Source organism: Adiantum capillus-veneris, chromosome 20, assembly GCF_014529385.1.
Source record: "Adiantum capillus-veneris isolate H3 chromosome 20, ASM1452938v2, whole genome shotgun sequence".
Lineage (NCBI taxonomy): Eukaryota > Viridiplantae > Streptophyta > Polypodiopsida > Polypodiales > Pteridaceae > Adiantum > Adiantum capillus-veneris.
In genome coordinates, this window is record NC_140950.1 from 1,216,912 (window position 1) to 1,236,037 (window position 19,126).

Below are 19,126 nucleotides of genomic sequence, written 5' to 3' on the forward strand. Positions count from 1 at the left end.
GACGAGGAGTAGGATCGACACGGACATCTGTGTAGTCACCATTGCGACTCAGAATAGCATGCGGGTCTTGACAGGTGAAAAGCAAGCTTAAAGCCAAAACTTTGGTGGGCTAACTCTAAGGCTCATTGGTTGGCCACAGATCCCAAGGATTTGCTCGTTTAAAGTCTAAAAGCTAGTTTTCTCCATGGAAAGCACGTATGAAAAGGTGTAGCCTACCATAGCATCCATCCAAGTTTCACCAACCAAGTTGTAGAAGCGCGCACCATGTCATGTGAATTGGAGGACATTCTCCAAAGTTGCTACTTTAGAGGAAGGCATTGCAGTACGCGCGTAGTGCACAAAGTTATAACACTAGAAGTGCAAGGTTGAAGGAATAAAGAGTGCAGATGACGAGCTGCAATGGAGATGTGCAGTGTATGATACTCATGCAAGTAGCAATGGTGGTGGTGGTAGTGAGCGTGATGATGTGGCCCGCAGAGGGGCGGCACCTAGATGATGCATCTCGTCGGCCAGTCTCACTTGCCTACCATGGCGGCCCACTCCTCACAAGCCCTTCCCTCATTCTGCACCTCTTTTGGTATGGCTCCTTCTCTGCCTCCCAGCAGGCCGCCATCATGGACTTCATCTCCTCCTTCCAAGCTGGATCTTCAAGCCCGGCCGCTGGCGCTTCCACTGTGGCTTCTTGGTGGAAAGGTGTCTCTCTTTATACGGATGCCTCGCATGCTCGTGCCTCCACGCTTCTCAAGCTCGGCTCCACTGCCTCCAACCCCTCTTGCAGCTTTGGGAAGGGTCTGACACGTGCACAAATCTCTCAACTTCTTGAGGACTCCATCTCAACAGGGCTTCTACCTCAACACACGAATACAGACGTGATCTATATCGTCTTCACATCGTCTGATGTTGTGGTAGAGAGTTTCTGCATGAGCTCGTGCGGCTACCACAGCAGTGTAATGTCGGGGCAGCTGCCCTTCATATGGGTGGGCAATGCAGAGAGGCAATGTTTGGGGCTTTGCGCATGGCCGTTTGCGGTGCCACAATATGGACCAAGGGGGAGGAAAGCGCTTGTGCCACCCAGCGGGGATGCGGCCACAGATGGCATGATCATCAATCTGGCAACGCTACTTGCAGGAGCGGTTACCAATCCCTTTGGCCAGGGTTATTTTCCAGATGCAGTCGATGCCAACACCATGTATACTAATGGATCATCAGCGCCAGCTGCTCGCGGTAACGTGGAAGCTGCGACCGCCTGTGCCGGCATGTTTGGCAAAGACAGCTACCCGGGCTTCCCAGGCACCCTGCTGCTGGATGCCACCTCTGGTGCCGCTTACAACGCCTATGGCTTCAATCAGCGCCGATTTCTCTTACCTGCCCTATGGAGCCCCACCACCACCAAGTGCCAACCACCACCTTCATGAGCCACTACATTTTTATGAAGATTTGTATATATAGGCTTAGTAAGGTGCCCACCATTTGCCAATGTATCTAGCAAGTTCCACATTTAATGAACCTACACAAACCCCTTAAAGCCAGTCGTTATGCAAAATTTTTGCAATTTAAACTATAATTTTAGCAATGTTTACACTTTTTCTTGTAAAATCTCTCCTTTTCACTCTCCTGAGTCCTCTTGATTGGTTCCCTTGAATTTCTAACCGGCTATGAGGATAGGTGTAGCTAGTATTGCACTATTGTTTAGTATCCAATTCTTTTTAATCAAAATGCTTGCTTTCCTAAGTCCTGCCTTGTTCAATGCTTTTTCAAACTGCAATACAATCAAAATTCCCCTTTAATAGATCTTGATTCTGGGTAAATATTCCATTAATTAATGAGTAAACGACTTTCTTAAACTTGAGATTCTTCATACCATGCACATTTTTGCCAATGGAAGTCATAGCCATCTAGAAGTTAAAAATGTTGAAATGAACCAAACTACTTGAACAAGTAAGTTTCCACATATCGTTCACCATGTCCAATAGCTTGGCCCATCACTTGTGTTGAGTTAGGGATTAATAAGAGTAGCATTCTTGATTAACATGATAATTAAGAAAGTACTTAATGGCACAAGACATAGTTAAAATTAAAAGGTATCCCTAATTCAAAGATTCTCTCTATAACAACAAAGACGATGCGCTAGTCTATGCACACAGCAACGGGAAATAACAAAGCACATAGATTTGCAATAGTATCAGCTGGCGTGAGAAGGACATATACAACTTTGAGAGAGAGAGAGAGAGAGAGAGAGAGAGAGAGAGAGAGAGAGGACACTTTCAAGAGAAGAAAACACTAAAAGAAAAATAGAGAAGAAGAGAAACACAGATATACAATGTGAAGTCGACCAGCTCTTTATATGAACACAAACGTCTTTTGACCTTCCACTTTCATTTGTCTTCTCATTTCCTAAACTCACCCTTCACTTATGCACTTAAATTGAAAGACCTTTTATTTTTCCGAGATTTGGAAGACCTAATGGCACAAGACATAATTAAAAGAAAGTACTTAATGGCACAAAAAATAATTCAAAAGAAAGTACTTAAAAAGACATAATTAAAGGAAAGTACTTAATGGCACAAAAGATAATTCAAAAGAAAGTACTTAATGGCACAAGAGATAATAAAGAAAGTACTTAATGGCACAGGAGATTATTCAAAAGAAATTATACTTGCATTATCGAAGTAAACACTAGAATGTGTACAATAGATGGCTCCTTAAGTTATGCAAGATGTTGATAGAGACAAACAAATTCATGATGAGATTGTTAGTGATGGGGTCTTCAAGAAAAACATTGTGACTGGGCGTAGAAGCTCTAGGTTGTCTTCATTAGATGTATGGTAAGGGCCTCTATCTAAATGCGACCACCTATGTGTGCATCTTGAAGGCATGTACATGGATAAGTATATGCAAGGTGGGTTACTTGATAGGGGCAAATATTTCAACAACCCCTTAGTTAGTATGTATGCCAAGGGTGGTACTGTACATACATCTGTATTTGGGTGAAAGCATGACTGGGTGGACAAAAAAGTTGTGTCCGAGACAGCTATGTTTGGAATTGTTTAATCAAATATGATTGACCAAAATGAAAAAATCTAGGGCATGTTACATATCACTAGATAGCTCTTCAAAAGAAGAATCTAAAGCTATAATGGGTGCACAATTTATAATTGATTTGTAAAAAAATTATTGGCCCCAACTTTTGGAAAAAATAGCTATTGAAAAACAATTTCCCACCCTTAATTAAAAGTGTACCACCCATTCATGCTTTCACCCATAATTCGATAAATATTCAATTCGTTATCTACCCATCATTTCACTAGCATGCCAACCCCCCACCCCCCCGCCCCCCCCATACTGAGAATGTCCAATTGTTTTTGAGCAAGCATCCGTCACCAAGGAGCTCAATTGATAGTAGACAGCCTTGGCAGAGGCACGACATGGTTGCTGCAAAGTGAAGTGCATAGTTGAAGATGGGGACGCTAGGTAGGAGAGGGGAGTCGGCTCTCTCTCTCTCTCTCTCTCTCTCTCTATATATATATATATATATATATATATATATATATATATATATATATATATATATATACACACACACACATATGTATATATATATATATATATATACATATGTATGTATGTATATATACATATGTATGTATGTATATATACATATGTATGTATGTATATATATATATGTGTGTGTGTGTGTGTGTATGTATATAGACATATATATATATATACATGTATATATACATACATTTACATGTATATGTATACATATACATATATACATGTACACACACACACACACACACACACACACCCACACACACACACACACACACACACACACACACACACACACACACACACACACACACATATATATATATATATATATGCGTGCATGCGCACGCACACACACAATGGGAGAGCCTGGGCAGAGGCATGTCATAGTCTGTAATGGAAATGGCCTATGAACTTAGAGAATGCGTGCATGCGTGCGCACACACACAATGGGAGAGTCTTGGTAGAGGTATGGCATAGTCTGTAATGGAAATGGCCTATGAACTTATAGAATAGTGGAATTAAGAGAATTACAGTGAGCAACTTTGAGAGCATAGAGGGCGAACTTAATTGGTAGTAGCAACTTAATCCTAACACTTTTTTAACTAGGCACGAGCAGTACTTTTGCAAGAGAGAGAGTTTAGAGAATATGACAACTGTTGAGGATCGGATTTATGTGGAGCCGGTCCCCCCTCCAAAAGGCATTTGTATTATAGATTCTCTCATTAAGAGAGACTTGGTACAATACAATCTTTGTGTTCCTTGAGACCTCTTTGGCAATATGAAGATGGAAGCTTCATACACCAAGATTTTGCATAATATCAACAATCAATCTTAGCTTGAAAACAATCAAGAACTTGTGAACATCATTAGTCTTTGTGTTCCCTAAATCATTTGAGTGAATGAAGATGTATACTTTTATGCATCAACTTGTGCCTAAAGCAACAATTCATCTACCTTGCAATACAATTAATCTACTTGCATTAAGTAACTAGTCTACTTGCAATAAACCATTAGCCTTCTTGCAATAAGCATAACATGTACTTTGTAGAAAGAATTAACTATCCCAAGCCTCAGTCCCAAGACCTCAAACTCCTTCGACGGTGGAGAGAGCTAGCAAGGAATGAGGGTAGGGAAGAGGAAGAAGAAGTATTCCATAGGAGAAAGAAATAATTCCTCACTTAGCATCACTCTTCTTGCTTAGCATACATAATAGCATAGTAATGAATATGGAGAAGATGGAAAGCTTAAGCATTGAAGCATAGCTCTTGGTTGGATTTGCATTCCATAGCCAAGAGTGTTGGTGTAGGCTCTCAACTTCTCAAGGAGCTTGGAGAAGGAGATGGAGCTCTTGCACCTTGCCTAGCACACAATGAGAGTGCTTGTGAGTGTGTGTGGGTGAGTATACCCCCTAAGCAACCCCCTAGCTTGCTTGGGTCGACCGCCCCTTGTAGCTCATGCTTGAAGCTCATTGGACCCTCCAGGCCTAGCCAATCACAAGCAGGAGGCATTACAAGCAGCAAGGGTAGCCTTAGGACAAGTGTCTCCCTTTCCCCTTTGAGAGAGAGAGGACTTGATAAATTAAAATTAATTAATTAAATCTCCTAAATTATCATTGGACCCCTTGGGTGGCCAACCAATAGTCTTCAGGCACACCATGAGGGAAACATGAGGAGGAACTTGACAAGTGTCCCTTTTTCTTTCTTCGTACCATGCATGCCTTGTGTGAGTGTGTGGGTGTTCTCTCTCATCCCCCCTCATGTAGGGCTCGCCCCCTCCTTGTAGGGATTGAATAGTTTACTTTTTGACACCTCAAGCCCCTCATGCATATATAGGCCCAGTTCCCACCACAAGCTTGGCCCTTAAGCACTTTAAGCTTGGGCTGGGTTCTCACCTCAAGTACAACCCTAGCATCTCAAGCATGTCAAGCACCTCAAGCATCTCAATCATCAAGCACCTGAAGCGTCTTAAGCACCTCAATCATCAAGCACCTCAAGCACCTTAGTCATCAAGCATGACAAGCAGGACAAGCATCTCAAGTTGGGTTGGGTTCCCGCCTCAAGCTCAGCCCTAGCTTACCTTAGGTCAAAGGACTTTTACACACATTATTGGAGGTCATTAATGAAGCTAACCCTAAGGTCTTATGCTCCATTGGTTAGCCTTGATCTTTGATAGACCATCTCTCATGTGGGCCCCTTTTTTTATTGGCCTTGTGTTCACATAGATCTATAAGCACATCTCAATATCTTAACCCTTGTTCCCGTTTATTCTCCCACATTAAGTGATCAGTTTAATATGAGAAAATCATTTGGGTTGGTTAGATATTAGTTTTTATGACATTACCTCTCTCTTGAAATCATAGTCGTCCTCAACTATGAGGTAGAGATGGTAAAGTCTCACCCATTAGTCCATTGGTCTTAGCGGGTAGAGGATCCATTTTTACCCTACGACATCATTCCAGAGTGGATGACTAATCCACTTGGTGCTTGAGAGACATTGTCTGCCTCAAGCATGTGTGCTCTTTTTAGTCCATATCATACTTCCAAAGTAGAGTGACAAGTTCTACTTGGTGTTTGAGAGACGTAGTCACCACAAACATGATCCTAAGTATGCATACGTCTTAAAATTTGTGCACAAAACATAAAAAGAGAGACTTATAAGACAAAAACATGGATCATTTAAAATGCATTTCTTTTACGTTTGCTTACTCTTCTGTGTCATTGTAAGAATCATTAACAAGGTTCATATTATCCTTAAGCTATGTTCTTTGCATGCATTTAGCATCTTTGAAAGGATAATTCTTAACTTAAATAAGATATTGTCAGTAATCTTACCATTTCTTAATACCTTGTGTTCCTGTCGAAGGATGAACTTGGGTTGGAGCTCGTTTGCTTCATCCTCGATCTCTTATAGCCTCTATTGGTGGCTCTCCTTAATAAGGCTCAAATAGGTTCTCATGAAAAATGATATATATGAGCCAGTAGTTGGGCAACTTTAATTGATAAGCCATCTTATGGAAGGGCTTGAAAATTTAGAAGGGGCCATAGTATCTTTGTGTTGAGCTAGCATAATACCTTTAATGGCCCATAGGATTCTTGTGTGTTAGGACCCAACTTTTTTTTTTCTTTAAAGGATAAGGCTTTTTTTTGCCTAAGGGGCCATAGTATCTTTGTGCTGAGCTAGCATAATACCTTTAATGGCCCGTAGGATTCTTGTGTGTTAAGACCCAACGTTTTTTTTTTCTTTAAAGGATAAGGCTCTTTTGTGCCTAATGGTAGGAGACTCTTTTGCCTAGCTAATAGATGGATATAGCCTGTTTAATCTTCTAAAAAGATTCATTTTGATCTCGGCTATACTCCTTTGCAATGAAGATCTTCCCAGGTACCTTAAGCTACGATGGACTTTTGGATCTCTAGTCTTTAGCCTCAAAAGGTACTTTCCCCTTAGAAGTATGTTCACGTTATTAGAGATATACTGTTGCTAGGGTAAGTACTTCTCCCATTTTGAGCATTGGTCTACTTCAAATCACAGACTTTTAGTAGATCAAGGATCATTAGTTTTGTGATTTTCCTTTTGGCCATCCGTTGGAATAGTAGGCCGACATAAGAGGGTTACTCTAGTTCTGATAGAGACTCTATCAGAAATTAGTGGTTTTGGTAGGATTTCTATCCGACACAATTAGATGTTGGCAAGCCATGGTCCTTCTATCATACTTCATCTTTTGGTATACCATACATTTTGAAACATACCCTTGTATGTTCTTGTTTCTTGGTAAGCCAATACAAATATGCTTTTACTCCTAGCAGAGTAAATTTGAATTCCTCTTTGCCCCGCATATGGAGGAGCATGGGAAGTGAGGAAGATATAGCCTATTGAGGTATGGAAGATAACCATCCTCTAACATGAGTGGTTCTTTTTCTTCCATTTGTAAAGGCTATAATCATATCCCTAAAGCCTAGGTTAGAAGCATATTTAACTATCATAAAACATAGTTCATTGTAAGTTGCTATTGATACCCTATCTACCCTTGGCCACCGGGAAAGTGCATCAGCTACATGATTGTGCTTGCCAGCAATGTGAGCAATATAAAATTTAAATTGCAGAAAGAAATTTTCCCACCTCATTTGATTGTCGAGAGCTTGGTTTGTATCATGGATGGAGTCCGCAAGAAGTACTTCCATGTGTCAACGGCATGTAAAACAACCCGTAGTTCCTTTTGTATATGTCCAACATTCGCTCATTGGATTTGAGTCTTTGAATCTTGTATTCTATGGTATTCCCTACTTGAAGCAAAGTTTTGCTCGAAGGCACGCATCCAGGCATTACATTGGACCTCAAATAGCTTTAAGAGATCCTGTAGTGTAAGCATAAGTTGAGAGATAAGTCTCTCTTTGAACTTTTCAAAAGTATTTTTCTCTCTTTGCAGTCCATGTATACTTAACGTTCTTTTTTGTTAAGTCATGTATTGGACCTGCTATAAGCATGAATTTTTCCTATGAAGCATCTCTAGTATGCACTCATACCTTTAGAGCTTCACAACTCATGTAGACTCCTTGGATTAGGCCATCTTTTTATTACCTCTACCTTTTGTGGATCCATACAAATACCACCTTTAGAGATAATGTGACCTAATTATTGAATCTCTTGAAAAATTCACTTTTCTTTTGGTTAGAAGAAAGCATAACCTCTCTCAAAACTTATCAGTTCATGCTATTGCCTTTTGAACTCCTCTTGTGGAGCTTAGAAAGCTCAATAAGGAGGCTTATTAGGCAGTGCGCTTTGTGGTAAAAGCTCCATTGCATGGTCATTGTCCCCTCATTGAGGAGATAGCTCACGGCGGTATCATCAATAAAAAAATTTTGGAATCCATTTAGGAATGTAGAAAATTCTAATTCCTCTTGATTCCCGTCTTTTTTATTGTTACTGGTTGAAACATTAAATTCATTTATAGACTTTCTACTAACAAAAATCATGTATATGAAAATATAGATTTTCATTAACTTGTGAAAAGCATGCATATTTACAAGGGATAGGATGCTACCCAACTCATAAACATGTATGTACATATCTCCTAGCATAGGACAAAAAAAAGCCTTTTGCTATGAGCATCCTCTTTTGGAGTTTCCAGCATAGAAACTCAAGGCGGCTCGTTGCGTGCATTTCTTTGGGGACAAGCACAATAGACATGCCCTTGCTGTCCACACTTGTAGCATTTGTTATCCTTACGATAACACTTTAGCTCTGTTGGAGAGAGTCTATTCTTACCTTTGTAGACTCCTTTCTCCTTAGCTTTGTTATCTGTGTTGCTAGATATGCCTTTGGAGGAAGTTTGAGCATTATCCTCCCTCTAGGCTCATTTTGATCCTTCACTTCCATGGGCTTAGAGTTTCTCTTAACCCCTTGTTGGAAATTGATTTGAGAGGTGACCATAGTATGGTGTATGACCGCTGATATGGTATTAGGCCTTTGTGAGTTAATATACTCGGCCATCTCTTTAGTAAGACCCGCACAAAATTGTTGCTTTTGCTCCTCAAAGTCTATCTTTTTGTAGACAGTGGCTTTGAGAATTAAATCCCAAAACTTATTTACATACTTCTGGATAGACTCATAGGGACAGAGTTTCAAGCTTTTCCATTCTAGGAGGACATTGTTTTTAGTGTTGCTTGCCAAAAATTGTTTCATGATGGAGGCTCTTAAAGCCTTCCATGTCCTTGGAGCTTTTCTTTGGGCTCATAGGCTAGCCCACCATTGATGAGGGGAGCTCTGGAAATGCATAGATACCTGATGCAGTTTAGAGGACTCCATGAAGCCCTCATCACCAACAAAGGCCACATCAAACTGTTGGATGAAGGCCAAGATCTTGTTCGTAGCACCAAAGGTGCCATCATAGGTAAGGAAAGTGGTTTTCTTTCCTCCCTCCTTGAACTTGTTCAGCTTCTTGGACCTTCTCCATACCGGATAGGACTTGCAATGGCCTTTCCTCTTGGGCTCTTTGATAGAAAAGCAGCTACCTTCATTGAAATATGAGGAAGGTGATGAAGATGGACAAGAGGGTGACCTCTTTCTCTCCTTTTCCTTCTTTTGGTACCTCTCTTCCTTTTTGTGATAACAAGGAGGAGGAGTTTGCGGTGATCTTTCCCTCTTGGGGGGAGTTGGAGATTGTTGAGGCTGCCGTCTTCTTGGAGCCACATCTTCAGAAGTATTGGGAGACTCACTTCTTTCTCCTTCCCTTGGTGAAGGCTCTATATTAGATACTTCACCTCTCTTATTGGATGGAGGTAATCCCGCTAGTAATCGTTTAAGCACTTCATATGGGTTCTCCTCTTCTCTCACTGTAGAGAGCCCTCTCTTGGAAATCTCTCGAAGAGACTTCTCAGGTTCTCTCTCTTCAAGTTTGGGGGAGTTTGGAGAATCCCATAGCTATGAAGTTGTTGGAAAACTTCACCTTGTAGGGTTGGGTTTTCCATAATGATAGACCATCTCTCATTTGGGCCCCTTTTTTTATTGGCCTTGTGTTCACATAGATCTATAAGCACATCTCAATATCTTAACCCTTGTTCCCGTTTATTCTCCCACATTAAGTGATCAGTTTAATATGAGAAAATCATTTGGGTTGGTTAGATATTAGTTTTTATGACATTACCTCTCTCTTGAAATCATAGTCGTCCTCGACTATGAGGTAGAGATGGTAAAGTCTCACCCATTAGTCCATTTGTCTTAGCGGGTAGAGGATCCATTTTTACCCTACGACATCATTCCAGAGTGGATGACTAATCCACTTGGTGCTTGAGAGACATTGTCTGCCGCAAGCATGTGTGCTCTTTTAGTCCATATCATACTTCCAAAGTAGAGTGACAAGTTCTACTTGGTGTTTGGGAGACGTAGTCACCACAAACATGATCCTAAGTATGCATACTTGTTAAAATTTGTGCACAAAACATAAAAAGAGAGTCTTATAAGACAAAAGCATGGATCATTTAAAATGCATTTCTTTTATATTTGCTTACTCTTCTGTGTCATTGTAAGCATCATTAACAAGGTTCATATTATCCTTAAGCTATGTTCTTTGCATGCGTTTAGCTATGCCCATTGATTTTTCATAAAAGAATAAGGACTCATAACCCTAACACTATTGTGTTTGGAGTCCACCCAAACCTGTGTCTCATCTCTTTTTCTCTCTTCTCTATTGCTGCACACACACACACACACACACACACACACACACACACACACACACACACACACACACACACTCTCTCTCTCTCTCTCTCTCTCTCTCTCTCTCTCTCTCTCTCTCTCGCACGCGCACTTCAAGTGGTATCAAAGCTCAGGGATTGGGAGCATCATTGGAGCTCAGCGGGGAGGCAAGTGGAGAAGAAGCAAAAACTGCAGCATGGTTTTGCAGACCATTTGTTTTGGCCTACCAAAATGTCTTTATTCAAGCCAATTCCCTCTACCGTATGATCGTTTTTTTGTCTTCTTCAACTTGGCAAAAGAAAGTTTTCTCAAAATCTTCACCAATTTTGAGATACGTTACTTAGACTGCTTGTAGGTCGTGAAGTAGAAGCTACATATTTTTATAGATCTGTTTTGACTAGTAAAAATAACTTATTTCATATGAAGGGCTTTCCAATTGATGCATTGGGATGACTGCCATTGTTGCTAAGTGTGCTCTATAATGATGGTTGAATGAGCTCTTGGTTGGGAGATGATGTTTTGGAGTTCAATGCTTGCAGGAAGGGGAGATGTTGCAGAAGCTTGAAGGGGAAGCCGCCATAGCGTGAGCAGGTAGAGAGAGGTCTCTTGAAGCCAAGCTCGACAAGCACACAAGGGAGCAACTAGAGGTCATGAGGAGCTGGACAGGAGCTTGTGGAGTTCCCTTCAGCTTTGGGAGACCCAAACAAGAGAAGAAGAGCCTGTTGAGGATTCCGTGAGCTACAGAGGGATCCTGCACAAGAGGGGACCCAAGAATAGGGCTAATATAGAGCGGGGCTAGCAAGGGGGGAGCACAGAATGTCAAAGTCAGTGCTGCATGGTCATGCGAGTTGGGGATCAAAAACACCGCAACAAATTAGGGACTTCTCAGGGCATGCAAAGATGTCGTTTATAGGAGGAGACACTTGCAAGACGAGCAAGGAGCCTCCACAGAGCTTGTTTTGAATGGAGCAAGGGAAGATTCTTGCACCAAAGTAAGATCTGATCACCAGATTGAAGGGTGAGGGTCATAAGGCTGTTATAGGCTGTGCTTAGAAGAATCCCCCGACAAGGGGTTGAGCACCACAAGGGTAAAGGAGTCATCAACTCGGTCGGAACTTTGTAAGCCATGAAGAAAAGGAGTGTCTTGTCATACATACATATAGAAAAGCATACTACATGTACTTCATTTTTATTGTGTTTTTTCATATCTAGCTATACGACAGACTTGTACAATGAATAGAAGGCTTTGTCTTCTTCTCAATCATGGAATGAGTATGGGGGAAGAGAGAGAAAGAGGGTCTCTGATATCAATGCGTGAGAATTTTCACCGCGTTTCTTAGATGAATGTGCCGCTCCTTGGTCTCCTTAATCAAAGAAGCAAAGGAGGGAGGGGCCTTTAGGGTTGAGGGTTGTGGTACAGGGATGCAAAGGGAACCCACCAATTGCAAGGGCGACCCCTACAGGAGTTTGTAAAGCATTATGGTCGAGGGCTTGGGTTGATAGTTGGATGCAGTATTTGGAGTCGTAGTTTTAGGTGTTTAAGTGGATAGTTTTGTGATCCAAATGGGCAGAGAGGCCAAGCTATAGAGGTGTTTTGCTCCGGCTTTCTCATATCAACGACTACCTTGGATTGTTGATTCCATGCAAGGTTGAAAACCAGCATGCTGCAAATTGAGAAAATCAATTGATGAGGATCTCCAATAAGCCATAATCAAATAAATACCTCTGCAAAAAATAATACAACATACCAGAGACCAAAATTTATAATTTGGTTCGTAAGCTCCCTCTCACTATTTTGAAAAACAACTATCTCGGGAGGGCTGAAACAAAGGTACAAATTTTGGCATCATATCAAAAGTACCACGTCGAAAGTTAGGCTGAGGAAACCTAGGGTCTCAGTGTCAGCTTGGTCAATTGCTACTAACATCTCTTGTTTATTTGATTCGGCTGAAGGCTCTTCCACAAGTAGCTCTCGGGTCCAGTCCACATTCAAACGTGTGGCATACGTGTGCTGTGTGGTGCTCACATCATACACCTTCACTTTGATGATTGGAGGGATTGTCAAGATGTTGTCCATTCTTTTATGAGATAGATGGATTGGTGCAAGTGTCTTGTTGTACCTGAAGCGTAACATCCTAAGAGAATTGATATCCCGAGCATCATTGTCACTCTGTGAGCATGAGCTGTGAGGAAGTAGCTGTCTTGGAACAGCTCGATCAGAAAGTCCTCGGCTGCCTCGTGGAGGCAACCGATCGCACTTCTGACCCACCAAAAATCCAAATTCGCGCTCTCACAAATATGGCAAACTACTCTTTGGAAGGGTAACTTAGGAATAGCGAGAGAGATATGCATATGGAGTTTGTGCAACTCAAGCAGAACGCTTTGGTTCTACTTGTACCTCCGACTACGCATTGTCGCCCAAAGATTAGGCAGGGTTTTTCCTGCAACTCTTGAGGATGACAGTTGGTTGTCTTGCGGGTAAGCCTTCCTTGTGGTCTGCTTTGTATGAGCCATGGAAACAAGTGTTTGCCTTGGAAAGCGTTGTGGGGAAGATTAAGAAGAAGATTGAGGAATGAGAAGGTTAGGTCGCAAAAGCTACCTTTAAGAGGTGAGAACGAGGTCAAACAACAGTGGGATATATGGAAATAGAAATGTTATATGAGCGCCATGGAAATCATCATCATTACTAAATGTGGGATATGCATGTGGCGGCGGCCATAATTAATTGAGTCATTCATCATCATTGGGAAGAGTGCCTCACTACGTGAAGGACACGTGGCATATTGCATGACGGCTATGTGGTTGTCATTGCACAGTGCAATATGGGATGGGCCTTGATCAACCAAACCCCCTCCTCGCATTGTGTTGCGGACAAGGAAAAATGTCGCAGCACAACGCAAGAAGGGGGAGTGTACCCCAGCCAATCTCCTTATCACGTTGTGGTGCCACACTCTTGATGGTGCACCACAACGCGATAAAGAGTGTTGTGCCACAATGCTATAGGGACCAACCATGCTGTGGTGATGCCTTCCTATCGCGTTGTGGTGTGACATTTGGATGTCGCCTAACAACGCGATATGGACCACCCATATCGTGGAGATACTCTCTATCGCGTTGTGGCATGATATTTGGATGTCACTCCACAATGTTATAGGGACCACCCATATCGTGGACACGCCTCCCTATTGTGTTGTGGTGCAACATTTGGATGTCGCATCACAATGTGATAGGGATCACCCATATCGTGAACACGCCTCCCTATCGTGTTGTGGCATGACATTTGGATGTCGCGTCACAACGCAATAGGGACCACCCATATCATGGATGCGCCTCCCTATTGTGTTGTGGCATGACATTTGGATGTCGCGTCACAACGCGATAGGGACCACCCATACCATGAAGAGAGCTCCCTATGGCATTGTGGTGCGACATTTTTTTGTCACTGCAAAGTGCGAGCATATCAATGGCTGTGTGACATAAACCTCCCACTCGCATTGTGGTGAGACACATTTTGATAAAAGCTCTTCCTTCATAATTAGTAACCAAAAAAAGAAACAAAGAGGCAGAGACAAAGGAACAAGATATGAAGACAATTTGCATTATCTTCAAGGACTCCATTACACAAGACTAAGAGGTGATTGATGCACTATCTTGTTTATCCCATTACAATTATTCTTCTTCCTCCTTTATCATTGGTGGTTTCTTGTCCTTGGTCTTTGTAGTGCTGTTTTCCTCAGCCTTTGCCTTCTGGTTTCCTTTGCTTTTCTTATTCAGCTCCTTTCAAAGAGCTTTTGCCTCAGCTAGCATTTCCTCAACCTCCTTCATTTCCGCCATCATCTTTTGGAAAAGCTTCACCTTTCCTCTCTTCTTGTCCTCCATACCTGCGTGGTGTAGATGTGAGCAAGTTCTGGACTGTGTAGTCAAGGTGCTTTATATAGCTATGTTACCGACCCAACTAGGACACGTTTCATAGGGATGGTTGAGCTTGCCTCGAACTTTGTACCGCATTCATTGCACCGTTACTAATGCAATCATAAGGGTGGTTGTAATGACCTGGTCGAGTTCCTGAGGAGTCTATATATAGAAGGCCTGTCAGTCCCCCCTTTGTACTCCCTAGTGTTAGCCAGTGCCTTCCTACCTTTACCCTAACCAACAACCCAAGTTTTCTTACCTCTCCACAAATGGATCCCTTTCAGATTGAGATAGAGGAGGATTTGCCTTGCTCTAACAAGGCACCCAAAGACAAGCTGTACCATTTTCTCTATAGAATTGGGCTTCAATAGTGAGAGCAAGAATTCAAGCCTATTTTCAACCTTGCCTTCTCATTGCAAGACTTTTTGGCTTCTGTGTCACATTTCCTTGCAAAGTTTCATCAGACATACGTGCAACAAATGATCAACGACACATTTGAGTTTGAGGGTTGTCGATGTGTTCATATGAAGGATATCAGTTCTGATCATTTAAAGAAAGATATTTTCTACAAGAGCAGTCTCAAGTTTCCACTGCACTCTTGCAAGAATGACATCATATGTCCTGTACATAATTAAAAGTGTCAAGTTGCAGAATGCTATGCTGGGTTCATACTCTTTTTGAATGTTAATTTGGACAATCACCAGGACACAGCATAGGAGGCCGAGAGCAGTCACCGTTCACTGGTGACAAGTTGGTGCAACCATCAAGTGGTGCTTTGTGTGTTTCAAAAGGTGTTCAATTGCCAGAGGGAGCTTTGCCAACAAATGTGCTCCCTACTGTCTCCATCGGTGATCATCATTATGTAATGCTTAATGACATCATGGAACTGTTTGTATGGAGAGAGGACTACTGTCTTGCTATATTTTCTCAAAATGTACAAGAGGATGACAGTATAATCAACCCTATCAATGACAAGTATTTTGTTATGGATGCTCATGTAATAGCGGGTGAGTTTATCGAACCAACAGAGGCACTAACAATGATATACAAGGATGCAATTGCATGTGCCATGACGCTTCCAACAAAGTCGGAGTTCAGAATGGTACAGGAAAGGCTTGGAATCACAGAGATGGGGATAATTTCTCCATCAACGACATTGACGCCTTCCTCATCCTTTGCAAACGAGAGTACAATTGACTTATGGAATGCTGCATTACTCGAAGAAGATGAAAATCAGAAGGAATACTAATGTGTAAATATTTTTTTGCTTCCCTGTATGAGAGTTTCATGTGTATATACCAACACTTGGCTTTTATTTCTTGTAGCTCATAGTCTATGATGATAAGTTCATTCCTCATCCCCGTGGACGAGGTAAAGGAGACTTGGGAAAGAATTCCTTCCTTGGTCAGTACTTGGAGAATTCGAACGCTCCAAACTTCCTCTGCTTCCATTTCTGCTTCTTTGAGGACAAGGTTGAATTCCATCTTTTTGTATTGAAGACACTCTCAAGATATCTAGGAGGTGCGGCCATAAGATGAAACGCAGACAAGGTGATGCTACTAGACAAGCAAGCAACAATCTCAATTTTTGGTGTAGGGCCTGGCATGTATAACCTCCGCATTCACTACTTTTTGTCACATGCTGCTTATGGTCTAGCTTGTGGAATCACAGACCCATTCCAGTTGCCACAATATAGAAAACATGATCTTTTGAAACAAAAGCAGGTTGAGGTATATGAGGAGATCCAATTGATCGACCTCAACGTGCTTGCGACGGATGTTGATGATGAAACGCATCATTCAAAGAGACCAAGGCACAAGGAAGATGGTCCTTCAGATAAGGGCAAGAGGTTAGAATATTCTGTATCATTTCCAAATGATTAGAAATAAATAGAATGTATTTGTTTTATGCATCAAAGTTAGATTGATTATGTAACAGTGCCTTGCAATGTACTTTTTTTGTTGCAACCATCATTCACATTATGAAAAGTTGAAATGATAGAGTATCAATGTCTTGCCACATTTTTAATTTTGTTGAAACCATCATTCACAATATGAAAGGCTGAAATTACATCAAATCTTCTAGATACATTGAGTTTGGTGTTTGGAGCTTGCTATGGTTGAGAGTTATGGCATAACTTGCAACCGTGTTGTCCAGACCCTTCCCACACTCTTTTTGTAGCTGCCAATCCGCATTTTGTCTAAGCGCAGATGATAACTCCCATATCTCCTTTCTTCGCTGTTTTTTGGCTAATCTCATCTCATGGCCAATCTGATTTTGTTTGACTTTTTCCTTACGATGTGACCTGTTCATTAGCTTTTGATACGTCCATTGGTGTAGATCCTCTAAGCTATTTTCTTTGTCCGCACCACCTCTGTGTCAAGTGTGACTAAAATAACCAGTACGAGCTTGGTACTGGGTTTTTCCATGCCCTGTGTAGACCAAACACCCAAGCTGCTGCCATATTGCCTTGCAAACCAAGGCATGTGATTACAGATAATGTGATGCACACAAAGCATGCAGACATTATAAGGATGAGTATTTGCAATTCAAAAGATTATCATGTCATCAAACCAATTACAGTACCATGTAGTGAGTCATATGTTGATTTGTCCACGCAATTATGAATGTCTTGTGGAAGGTCTCCATAGCTTCTTGGATAAGTTCAGGAGTTCAATTTGCAGAACTTGAATATTGCATCCAAGGTTCTCCATACCTGCGCTTTGCGAGTCCTTGTTGCACCATTGTCTGCATGTAGTCAACTGCTTAGTGTAGCCATACAAGCCATGGTGGCCATCTTTGACATAGTTCACTAAGGATGTAATATCCTTAAAAGGTGGAGTGGATTCTGTGACGAAATGTTTGGATACATTTTGCTGTCCAACCAAAGGTCCACATTTTTCTTAAGTTCTCATTCAAAGATTCAAAAAGGGTATGTTGTTTGTTTTTCTTGCAGAGGGGTTCATACTGTCGTGGGAGCTCTGTGGGACGTGTGTGTAACCTCACTTCTATCTTATTGTAGATTTAGCAAGAACCACGATTAAATTGTCAATCCATGGAACAAAACTGATTCGACTAGTGCATAGAGGCTACAAGAGGTTGTCAATCTCTCGAAAAACAACTAACAACTCGCATCTAACTCAAGCTATCTCAAGTGACTGAAATCACCAAAAGCCAATCGCTCATTGACAAACAAATGACATCCATTATAGCATCAAATGACATCCAAACGTAACAAAACTTCTAGGACAAGTTTATAAGACCTAAGCACACATGCTTATGATCTCGAATCCCACTTTCGGTCAAGTGCAAAAATCGCGATTATTAACAGAAGTGGATTTTTGACCTAGTCGTTTTCGACCTAGAATGCACCTAAATGCTTAGCAATGATGCCCCAATACCCCGTCTATGCTTAGTTTTTGATTTTGAAGTATAAATTTATACTTATGATGAAATTAGGTTGCAGGTTGGCAACGCCAAAAACTATGAAATACTGTGAACTGCTTACGTCAATGCGTAGAGCTCTGACCTGCAATTGCAATGCAACAAACACGACTGCAATGTGACAACAGGGGAGGGAGTAGGAAGCACGAGAAGGAGAGATGTGAGTGCAGTTAGCTCACGTTGTGTATTTCATTATCCAACTTGAAAATAACTTACAAAAATTGACTTTTATACCTTAGCCAAGGTTTTTGGTGGTCAAAACTAATAATCTGGGGGCTCTAACTAAAGATGGGTAATGACAGGTTGATACAATCTGGAAGCTTGTAGCCCCAACTCATCAATTATAAGGTTTATCCAAAAAATAGGAGATATAATATTCCTGATTTATCAAAATAATAAGTGTTTTTACAATGAGAGCTCCAAAAAATGGTACCCGATTTGGCTTGCTGCTAACATTTCCCCTCCTCGCATGTGTCGTCCCTTGACACAACTTTATGGATTGAAATAGTCTTTGGGTTGATGGTTGGCGAGGCGGTCTTTAAGTGCCTTTAGAGCCTTTTCGTATCTGATCTTTATATCTTTATCTGGAACCTGCAAAAACTGCATAGTGACTCTCTTTTTAAGCTCAACTGCGGAGTAGCCTACAAATCTCAAAGTCAGGTTGCCAAGTGAAGAAACCTGTGTAGACTTCCTCAAATGCCAACATATTATGTGAAGGTAAGAACATGCATTGGGTGTAGAAGCCATAGAGGACTTCTTTGGAAGGTTGACCAATGAGATCGTAGCATAAACCTTTATTGCCCTCGAGTAATGACATCCACGGGGCGCCTGCTTGCTCTGGCTCATGAAAGACTTCAATGCAGGTGGGCAGTATTCAAAAATTTTTATAAAGCATCTCACATGATGGATCAGGAAGACTTTTGAAGAATGCCATGGTGCTCGTTAGGGTTTTCACCATGTATTCTTGTGTGGTCGATCCCTTTTCTAGAGCTGGCAATCTTGGGTAGTTCAGCCAAGT

General features: G+C 41.5%; 1 protein-coding gene across 1 annotated transcript; it reads left to right on the plus strand.

Moving 5' to 3' along the window:
* The first annotated feature begins 232 nt into the window (after positions 1–232).
* On the plus strand, positions 233–1,529 carry LOC147431986 (protein PHOSPHATE-INDUCED 1-like). Its single transcript, XM_086491471.1, has one exon. The coding sequence runs from the start codon at positions 387–389 to the stop codon at positions 1,413–1,415; it is 1,029 nt and encodes a 342-aa protein (XP_086347597.1). The 5' UTR covers positions 233–386; the 3' UTR covers positions 1,416–1,529.
* Positions 1,530–19,126: the final 17,597 nt, after the last annotated feature.